General features: G+C 41.3%; 1 protein-coding gene across 4 annotated transcripts in view; it reads right to left on the bottom strand.

Annotated features, from left to right (window-relative positions):
* The window catches only part of EXOC2 (exocyst complex component 2), a 163,031-nt gene that overhangs the window by 98,227 nt on the left and 53,661 nt on the right, over nucleotides 1–11,143 (bottom strand). For all 4 annotated transcript variants that reach the window (XM_028479273.2, XM_007101139.4, XM_028479271.2 and 1 more), the window contains exon 7: nucleotides 2,225–2,305. In XM_028479273.2, the coding sequence (XP_028335074.1) occupies nucleotides 2,225–2,305 (81 nt within the window). The remainder of the gene's footprint in view (nucleotides 1–2,224; nucleotides 2,306–11,143) is intronic.

The following is an 11,143-nucleotide window of genomic DNA, read 5'->3' as shown; positions in this document are numbered from 1 at the left end:
GTATAGCTGATTCACTTTGTTATACAGCAGAAACTAACACACCACTGTAAAGCAATTATACTCCAATAAAGATGCTAATAAATAAATAAATAAATAAATAAATAAAAGGAGAAATAGAAATTCGAAAAAAAGAAAAAATATATAATCTAAGCAAACCAGACTACATTTGCACTCCTGCATAATTTCTGTTTCAGTTCCCCAGTGGTACAGCTCCTGAAGATCGGTGAATCGGTGACCTGGGCACGCCGTCGGGGCAGGGGACCTGCTTGTTGGGCGGCAGCCACATCCCTCCCAGCTCCATACTCGTCTCTGGACCCAGCGCGGCACTTGACACAACCAGTCTTACAAATGTTGGCCAAGCTGACCTAAACTAACACGACTTACCCCAAGATAGCAAACATCAACATCCAGTTGACATAAAAATGTTTCTAGGAAAAATGGATTGTTACAAAGGAATATAATCTACAGGAAATTTTTATCCCAGAAAGTCCTGAGTCTCAAAGAAGTGACATTCACGTTAAGCCAACTTTACCCAAAAAAAGAGCAAATTTCAGTAGAAAGTTAAAAGGACACATTTCTAGAAAAAGTCTGTGCTTATAAAGGAACAGAAGTAAAACCATTTCCCTTACAAATTTTATATCGCAAGTCCCAAAGGAGAATTACCTAAACTACTGAAAAGAAAAAAATTACATTAACATACTATGCCAGGCCTCACCCATGAAAGAGATCGTGATTTTTTCCAAACCTGAGCAAATATCCATTTTCTTCTACTGATACAATGAGATACTTACTAAGCCAGATTGTTCTCACAAGCCACCTTTTAAAAGTTACTGACATAATCTTTTTTTTAAACAGATATCATGGTTTGATGGCAACTTCTCCAGGGAAAATAACATCCCTAAACAGAAAATATCCGTCCAAGACCTTAAAATGTCTATGTTAATATAGAAATAGCTTTAGTAAATGCTTATTTGGGCTGAATTCAGAATATATCCATTTGAACAAAGCTGGGGACCTTGGTTCTCAGACGAGAACAAGGAACGAGGTAAAATCTCAAGGCAAAATGGTGATGATGATGATAATAATACCAACAACCAGAGACAAAAAAATTTAAAGTGCTGTTAAACTCATAAATTTTGGGATGAAATCCAAGTACTCAAATTCTACTACCAAGGAAAGCCTGTATCAAATTAAAGCTTCTTTCTAGGAACACTTTTATGATCAGAGCTATCCCCAGGTTTAGATATTTGTCACCGACCGAAACCTTTTTCAGGTTTCGGTCGGTGACAAATAGATATTTACAAAAAAGCTCAGCAACGTTTGCTGACGGGCCTAAATTAAGCTAGACGTGCAAAACTGACTTTGTTATCACAGTCCTGCGTTCATAGAATCACTAAAGAGCCGATGCCGGGGTTCTTAAATGTTTCAGTCATTCTCGACCCTACTCTACTTCCTGGAGAAATCATGCCATATATGCTTATGCTTGATAACTAGGAGAGTCCCCTGGGCGTTACTGCTCCTTGTCAAATGTTTTTACTACATACGTGGAAGAGCGTAATTTACTTTTAAGCCACTAATATTATAATAGGGATTGATTTATCTGATGAGTTTCTTCTAAATCAGTAGGATAAGTAGCTGGAAGTACAGATGTCAGAAAAAAGAAGGGGAGGTGGACAGGGCCTCAAACTGCATGTATCAGTTTCTCTTGGCCTACAATTCTTACAAAATGTCTCAGAGTTGGAAACACTCAAGTATGCAGCTGCCTTAAAGTTGTTTTGGAAAAAGGCAAGGCACAAATAAATAGACAGCAGCTCGGTATCTGTCACTCTAGTAGCTGATGTTATTTGCATTGACGCTGCTGGCATGTACTTGAAGATGCTTTTTCAGGTTTTGGTCAATGACAATCTTGGCTACTGCTGCAGCATTTTTCTATCTTTGATGATGCTATTTATATCCTGGCCTCCTTTATGGTAGCAAATTTTACTTTTTAAGAAGTACACTGGCTTGCTTTCAAATGATGAGTTCTCATAAATAAAATGCAAACAGAAAGAGAACATTCATTTTCAATGTTTTTATTCCCCTTTATGTTCATTAAATCACTACTATTTAGAAATAAATACTAAAATACAACTTACTGCCTTGTTCTGTGAAACCAGGTCCAAGAACTGTATCAAAGCTTGTTATGAAGTCCAAAAATAGTTTTGGGTAGTAGGACAAAACTTACTGTTCAGAACATTCTCCAGTTTCTGCGTCATGGATCCTTCTACTTTTTCCGTTCCATCCGCTTCTAGTTTTTGATGGATGGCTAGAAAAAAGGATCTAGTTAAAATATAGGCTATTTTAACGGGTGGGAAAACATTACGTCAAAATGACATTTTTAAACAGCATAAAAAATGGTCATATTTTCACTGCTAGAAAGAAGCACAAACACACAAAAACTCTGCACAAACTCTGCAAAGTAACCAGCAGACACCAGTATTAAGTCATGGTAGTTTAATGCTATTAAAATAGTACATAATACACGTACTTAGTCATCTGATCACCAAGGCTGAGTGGTAAAGACGGTTGAATTAAAAAAGAAAAGTGAGGCTTAAATAACTAATATCTTTGATATCTGGCCATAAGAAAGTCATTCTTATTTCTCAGTTTCACCAACTACAAAATAGAAATACTACTTACTATTGGATATCTATCAACCTCAAAATATTTAATTTCAGCCTTGGGATTTAACATGGCAAAATATATACTATTCATATTCTATTCAGTCTGTAACTATTTCCCTGGAGGTTCTCAAGAAATATCTAGTAGTATCTACCAATACGTCAATTTATGGATGTATGAATTACACCGGAGTTGTTTGCTAATACTGACGCACATCTGAATGATTCTGATAAAGAGTATTAGGAAAGCGTTAATTTATATTTAAAAACTTTTACCTACTGAAGAGAGGAGGTTTTAAACAGCAGATCAGGCTTGCTCAGGTGACTCATTAAGAAAATTTTCAAAACAAATCTCCAAATACAATTTCAAATTCAAAGCTGTGACACAGTATAAGTAATAAAAATAGCAAGGCAAATATTATTGAGACATGACCATAAGCAGAGCACCATGATAAGTTTCTAACGCACGACGCGTATCTGGTAAGAAGCCAATGATGAGCTTCTAATGTTATTTCTATTTCACAGATGGGGAAACCACAGCTCAGTAAAATTAAAAAAGTTGACCAAGGTCACAAAGCCAAACCCCAAATTTGAGTTCAAGTGGTGTGATCCCAGGACAAGAAGCTTCACCACATCCTGCCCACACTGCAGGGACAGGTGACCCAAACCCCCTCAGCCTTTGTTTCCACATCTGTAAACTGGGAACAACAGAACTACTATGTCAGTGGGGAACTGCATTCAGTTGCAAATACAAGACTTCTTTCCAAAATAACAGCTGCTGAGACAGCCCGGATTCTATGCCTTCACCAGACGTGCTCCGGCACACACTCCACTCCACTGCAGGCCAGCTCACTCCCCAGCGTCCCGGCAGGACTCCAGGGCAGCAGCACTCCTGGACATGAGCTCTTCTCTAACGTTCAAACTCCTCCTTAGAAGGAACTGACAGGTTCTGCCTCAGCCCACCAGTCAGAAGCGGCAGATTTACGGAGGAAAAAAAGTCTGTCTAAGCAAAATTGATGTGTGTTTCTTTAATCAATTACAATTTAGTTGGTTTCCCTTGACTCACTGGTTAGGGAATTTATGGGTCAAATGAGCTTTGAACATCGACTTCTTCTTTTAATTAGTTTCTAGTCTTTATCTTGTCCTTTTTTATACTTTTTTTGTAAAACAACCTCAAATTTTGCATGAAACTCTAAAAATATATTGCTTCTCCGTTGAAAAAAACACATTCATAGGAAGAAAAATATACATTTTGGGGGGAAAAACCAACTACTGTATTTTTAATTGTCTCGGATGATTCAGGAATGAAAAGAAAGTTATTCATCTAATATTTTAAATTTGGATTATGTGATGACATAAAACATTCCCACATACCTTGAACTGATTAAGTTAAATGGAAAAAAACTTTCCTATCTGAAAGGAACGGAGATAAAAAAGCCCAAATATTAAAAAGCAAAGCCAGAAGGAGGCCTGTGTTCCCAACAAGCACATCTGCTCTCACGCTTCTGAGCAACGGCTGCTGTGTTTCTGACAGTCCTGGCTGGAAGGGAGCCAGCGGCCACGTGGCATGTTATCAGGTGGTCACTGCTCCCGGTCTATCGGTGGCAGTTAAGAGGTTACACCTGAGAGCTTCTGCTCGAATGCTGCTTCTAAGTCAGAGTCTGCACTAAATGAGTCCCCAGCCACATTCTCTGCTACTGGCAGGCCCCTTGCCGCTCCACAGGTCCAGGCTGCTGCATGGCTCACAGCCCTGTTCCGCCACAAAGCAGCTTCCTGCACCCATCTCCACACAGCAGACCCCTCAGGCTGTCACCCAGCATGAGGACCCAGAGACACTGGGATCCGATAAAGGCAACCCTATTTTCCAGAAAACTAATGCAAATAACCCAAGGTCTGGGTCACTTGACCCTTTATTTTCTCTGAAAACATTTTTAAATAGTGTAACTCAATAAGCAACTTGGGGGCTTCCCTGGTGGCGCAGTGGTTAAGAATCCGCCTGCCAATGCAGGGGACACGGGTTCGATCCCCGGCCCAGGAAGATCCCACGTGCCGCGGAGCAACTAAGCCCGTGCGTCACAACTACTGAGCCTGCGCTCTAGAGCTGCAAGCCACAACTACTGAGCCCTCATGCCACAACTACTGAAGCCCACGTGCCTAGGGCCCATGCTCCGCAACAAGAGAAGCCACCGCGATGAGAAGCCCGTGCACTGCAAGGAAGAGTAGCTCCCGCTCGCCACGAGAAAGCCCGCGCTCCGCAACAAAGACCCAATGCAACCAAAAATAAATTAATTAAAAAAAAATTGTGACCTTGATAAGCAGAAAAACCTCAGGAAAAAAAAAAGAGCAACTCAGTCCACAGTCACAGGCTTGTTACAGTTTCTCATGTATTAAAACTTAAATATGTGAAGCAGCTGAACACCATAAATCTATATTTGGGAAACAAAAAAGTATGTATGTGAAAGTTCTACTCAAAGAAAAATCAGTTACAGAAAGACTGCCTGCTGATTCAAAGAAATGATTTGTTTTATTTAACTCTAACAGAATGTGGACATCGAATTTTCTAATTTCAATTTAAGAATTCATAATATTTGTGTAAGCATTTATATAACGCCATTATTAGGTGAGCACTAAGGAAAGGCATGAGTGCAGGTGGAGTCCCTCAGGAGTGTCAGGCACACGGCCATCCAAGAGCTAGCTGCAGGCTCTAACCACTGAACGCTGCGACCAGCCTGTGTGCGGCAGGCATTTCAGGCTACACCAGAGACTGGCAAACTACTTTTGTAAGAAAAACACAATAAATATTGAGGGCTTTGGGGCCACAGGGGGCCCCTTGCACACATTCTTCTCCCTTGTTTTTTTTTGTTTTGTTTTGTTTTTTTTGCGGTACGCGGGCCTCTCACCGTCGTGGCCTCTCCCGTTGCGGAGCACAGGCTCCGGACGCGCAGGCTCAGCGGCCATGGCTCACGGGCCCAGCCACTCCGCGGCATGTGGGATCTTCCCGGACCGGGGCACGAACCTGTGTCCCCTGCATCGGCAGGACTCTCAACCACTGTGCCACCAGGGAAGCCCCCTTGTTTTCTTAAACAACTCTTGAAAAACAGGCATGTTCAGCTCCTGACGTGTACAAAGACAAGTGTGGCCCAACTTGGTCCAGGTGCCAACCTCTGAGGATAATACTAAGATAGGACACTAGGCAGGGTTAGGGTGAGATGTATTAATAACTCAGATTTATACAGAGCTTTTCAAACATTTAGTTCTCTACTTCTTACTCTACCAAATTTTTATCAGAGTGGCTAAATCATACATAAATTACATCTAAATTGGTTGGGTACTCTACGAATTCTTTCCTTCCTCAGTTACACTGAAAACAGTCATAACGGAATTCCAACTACTCCTTCGAAGACTAGTAGGTACAAAGGAGTCCACTTAGAAAAGTGGGTCCCGGATAAGCGCATGCCGAGGTTACCTGCGTCCCTCAACCGAGTGGCACCCACTCCTGGAGCAGCGGCCACATGCGGACGGAGGGAGGCCACGCGGTTCCGAGCGGCACGCGCTGCCACCCTGCCTGGGCCGCTTCCCTGGGCGACCGCTCACCTAGCGCACGGGAAAGGAGGCCAGGCCCACAGTCTCCTTCTTCTCAGAAGGAGCAGTTGATGGGGCCGGACCTGCCGCTAAAACACGTGACGGGCTGGGCGGGGGTCAGAGGGACCGGAAACAGCCGCCCTCCGGTAAGGAGGCCCCACAGGCACCGCTGCAACCACGGAGAACCTGGGCTTCGAGGCTTTGAGGGCCGGAGGGAACCGCAGGGCGACAGCCACAGGAAAGTGAACCACGGTGCCGGGAATATTTTTGCAGGATATGGTAAAGAAAAAACTATAATAATAAACACACCGAGGTTAACAATGGCAGATTAGTTATGCCAGACACACTTCTTGCCAAATTCTAATTAAAGTACTCATGGTACACACAGGAATAAAGAAAACAGCATAAAACCTTAAAGATAAATAAAAGCCACGCAAGAAGGTAACTGCTGCCAACTGTACACCTGACTGCAATGGACTGAAAATCATCCTTGGACTGTGTATGAAAAATGTCCACTCAGTCAAGAGAAGAACACAGATGATATCTAAAGGGCAGAGAAAGGTATTTATCCAGCTAACTCTGTAACACAGGGTGGCCCAGACATGACACATCTGCAGACTTTTTCCCAAGTCTTCAAGACTATAGAGTCTCCCCTACTGTTCTCACCTCCAACACCCCTTTAAGGAAAGGACTGTTTAAGAACGACCATTTCCCAGCACCCAGCAGGCAGGAGAGGGAGGGAAATTAGCAGAGGGCTCCTCCCCTGGGCACCGTGCAGGGAAGCAGCAGGGGAAGAGGCCTCTCGGAGACACCCCAGGAGGAGTGACAGCTGACCAAGCGAAAGAAAAGTGTCAGAGCCTGCAGGTGTTGAGTCTACAGGCTCTAAAAGCTCATCAAGTGTTGGGTAAAATGAATAAAAACAAGACCTACCTTTCAATATATCCTGAAAAGGTGGGTTTTTAAAAAAAATAATTTAAGGCTAAAGAAATATATCTCAAGCATTTAGGCAGAGAGAAAAATGAACAAGTCACCTACAAGTAAAGAATTACTCTGGCTCAGGATTTCCTCTCTGTGACACTAAAAGACCCTGGATCAATGTTTTAAAAGTCAGTCTCTTATGGCCAAGGGGTTGCTCGTGTATGAAAGCAAGAGACACTTCTGCATGCAGGAATTCAACAGATAACACACAAGAGTTACAAAACAAAAAATCCGAAGAGGAAAGATGACACATATACACAACTGGCAACAAACAGTAAAGCCAATGAAATGTATGTGTATAAATGGTAAATTTTAAGTAACTGTGGTAAATATGAAATTAAATGCAAAAGACAAGAATAAATCTAGAAACAGAATCATAAAATAGAAAAGGTAAAAAAAAAAGCAGCCGGGTCTATGACTTCACATTACATTAAGACCAGAAAAAAGGAAAGCACATGAGGAATGCAGATGTGCCAAACTGTTGTCAGTGTGCACATGGGGAGTCAGAGACAACCTGTAATAAAATGTAAGATCATTTCTTCCAAAGCTGCAAACAATATGGTCCATATAGCAGAGGTAAAAATGAAAAAAAATAAATAAATAACAGAACAAAAGGACAGAAGTTCCATTTATGATAAATGTACATGGCTTAAATTCTTCTATGAAAAGGCAGAACCTCTCAGAACGGCATAAAAGAATATAAATCCTACCATTTCTTGCTTATAAGAGAGAAAAAAAAATCAAAATTTCTCAAGGTTAAAAAGAACTTAATGCATAATATCATGAAGCAAATGCATACAAAAAGAAGGGGATGGAATGTTAATCCTGTACAGTAAAGAATTTAATCTTGCCCAAAGAGAGGGTTGGCCTTTGCCCTCGGCTGCTGGAAGGTCACCTCTAAGCTCTTCAAGCACCTTCTGTGATGGGGCCGCACCGCATGGTCTGACAACATGGTTTATGGTGAGGGGTTTGGTCACTTGGCACTGGCTTGATCTCCAGAGGGACTGGAGATGGAGGTCAGCTGTTGGAGTCAGCTCGTGTCTATGGGACAGAGCCCCGATAAAAACTCCGGACCCCAGGCTTGGGTGCAACGCTCCAAGCCACCATCTCACGTCGCCACCAGGAGGGTCGGTGCCACATGACTCCACCGGAGAGGACAACCAGGGCTCCCTGTGGGCAGCACTGCCGGGCCCCACCCCGGGTGCCCTTCCCCAGGCTGAGCTAAGTTGTCTCCCTTCGCTGCAATAAGCCACAGCTGTGAGTTCTGTGAGTCCTTCCCGCTGATCACCAAACCTGCGGTAGTCCTGGGAAGTGCCCCAATTTTGCAGCTATTATTATTACCTTACAGTGTAATATTAGTATCAAGAGAATCCAAGCATCAAAAGTTACAAAGGAAACATGTTTTACATACAAAGAAAAACTGACAGAATCACAATTAAAGAGGGAGATTTGTCTGGCATGTTTATTATAAATAACCTAGACTTAAATAACACAATTAATCAGGCACTGATAATAATAGACCAATCAGTGTGCCCTGAAGAGAACACGCAGCTGCAGAAAACTGATATCTATCAAGAAACACATTTTCTTTTCATAATATAGTTAGACTAGAAACTAACTTTAAAAAACAAAAATCCACTACAAACTACTAGATCAAAGAGGAAAATTAAAATTTCAAATTTTAAAAACACAAAAAAGGCATAACTAAAGAATCAACGTAAACAAAGAAGTAGGACACACAAGTGAATGTAACTGGTGACAAGGGCCTATTACAATGAATTTTTAATGACTTTTAAATTATAATGCAATTCTAAAAGGCATGAAAATCTTAATGAAATAGAGAACTTCAGGAGAAAGCCAAACCAAAATCCACAAAACACAAAAAGCAGAGATTTCAAAAGTGTTATCTATATACACACTGCCAGTGTCTATATATACACCCCAGGGTCTCTCTCCGAGAGGAACAGACACTAATGCCTCCTGATGGGATAAGATTGGAAGCACACGCTACCACATGTAGCCAGAAGGGTCAAAATTGAATCCTGACTGGTATCCAATCAGATAAGTCCCAGCAATACAACGGAGAGTAAAATAAGCTAATGGCACCATGAGGAAGTGATGAGTCAAATCCAGAATATGGGCTATCCTACAGGACAAACAGCCTCGTGTCTTCAACAAATCAATAGCATGATAAAACGAAGACAGGTAGCAAAGGTGAAAGGATTGTTCTAATTTTAAAAAGGCTTAAGAGACTGAAAAAAAAAAACCAAAACAAATGAACTGCCTGGGTCTTATGTGGATCTTGGTTTGGACAAACCAAGTAAGTGTAACTGGGGAAATTTGAATTTGGGGCCTTGAATGATGCTGAAGGATTACTGGAACTTTCTGAGCTGTGGTCACGGGGCTGTGGTCGAGTATGTAACGTCCTTATCAGGGGACTCACACTGAAGTGCACAGGAGAGAAAGGTCGTGCTGCCTGAGATCAGCAAAACACAAACCAACCAACCTCAAAACCTGCGATGAGTCAAGTACGGAAAAATATGACCTGTTAAATCTAGGTGACAGGTATATACGGAAGTGATGGTACTATTCTCTCTACTCTTAGCATGCTTGAAATTTTTCATAATAGGAAAGTAATTACCTGAGCAGACAGTTTATTAGCTCTTTCAATGTATCAACACTCTCAAATTTCAAATTATTCCTAATCTACATAACCCACTTCACAGTACAAACATACACTCGTACAGATCCACATGATTCTGTATAACAGTAACACCAAAACCTGACCGAAAAAGCATTTTTTAGAACTACAGTTCTATTTCAATTAAGATGTTGAAAAAAATTTTAAAGAGCTACTAATAAATCAAATGCTAAAGTATAGTAAAATACTCAGAGGAGCCACCTAAAGTATAAAAGATTTCTAGCACACACAACTATATACACAATATAATTCCAATTTTGTAATATGCACTCATATAAGCTGAGGGGAAAAAAGACCAAAAGGAAATACGTCAAACTGTTACTGTGATTATCCCTACAGTAGGGTTGCAAGTCGTTCTTGATTATTTGTCTGTTTAATATTTTTTGTAATGTACATTTACATCAAAAAATAGAAAAGCTAGATATATGTGTGTCTAAAATTTTCTCATTTACCATTAAAATCATTTTCTATATGCCACAGAGTCACTCGCTTATTAGTAGTTGGTCAGCATTATCATCTTTGCTGAACTTTAAATCACCAGTATACTTCTAGGACAAATGTCTAATAAATGAGACTAAATTTAATGCACCAAATAAAACCTCTTGAAATCTGCCAGGAGTGAAGCCATTTACATAAGTAAAACCATAAATAAATGAATACAAGTATACATGTGTTTACAAATACATATGTTAAAAAAAAGGGTGGAGAGAAAAGTCAAGCACGTTTTTGCTAAGGAAATATTGTAATTACAATAGTTATGAGAACTGCTAATCACATATGGCAAATTATCACGTGCAGAGCTACCAGGCATATCGATAACTTCGTTCAACTCGAGAACACTAAACTCAGTTCATTTATGCTCAAGTTTCTGCTGCTGACATAGCACCACTGACAACTTAGAATATCAATAAGCACAAAGAAAGAAGAAAAGCACACCATCAAAAAACGCAGGGCACAGAGACTTTATCAAAGTTTACCTGACTTCTCAGCTCCCTCCCAGGCATTCACAACTCACTCCTTCAAAGACCTAACTTCTATGCGCAGAGAGCTGTACCAGATGCACATTTAACTTGTCAAAAGGCAACCAATGGGCTTCCCTGGTGGCGCAGTAGTTGAGAATCCGCCTGCCGATGCAGGGGACGCGGGTTCGTGCCCCGGTCCGGGAAGATCCCACGTGCCGCGGAGCGGCTGGGCCCGTGAGCCGTGGCCGCCGAGCCTGCGC

Source organism: Physeter macrocephalus, chromosome 18, assembly GCF_002837175.3.
Source record: "Physeter macrocephalus isolate SW-GA chromosome 18, ASM283717v5, whole genome shotgun sequence".
Taxonomy (NCBI): Eukaryota; Metazoa; Chordata; class Mammalia; order Artiodactyla; family Physeteridae; genus Physeter; species Physeter macrocephalus.
This window is presented reverse-complemented; position numbering and strand designations above follow the sequence as displayed.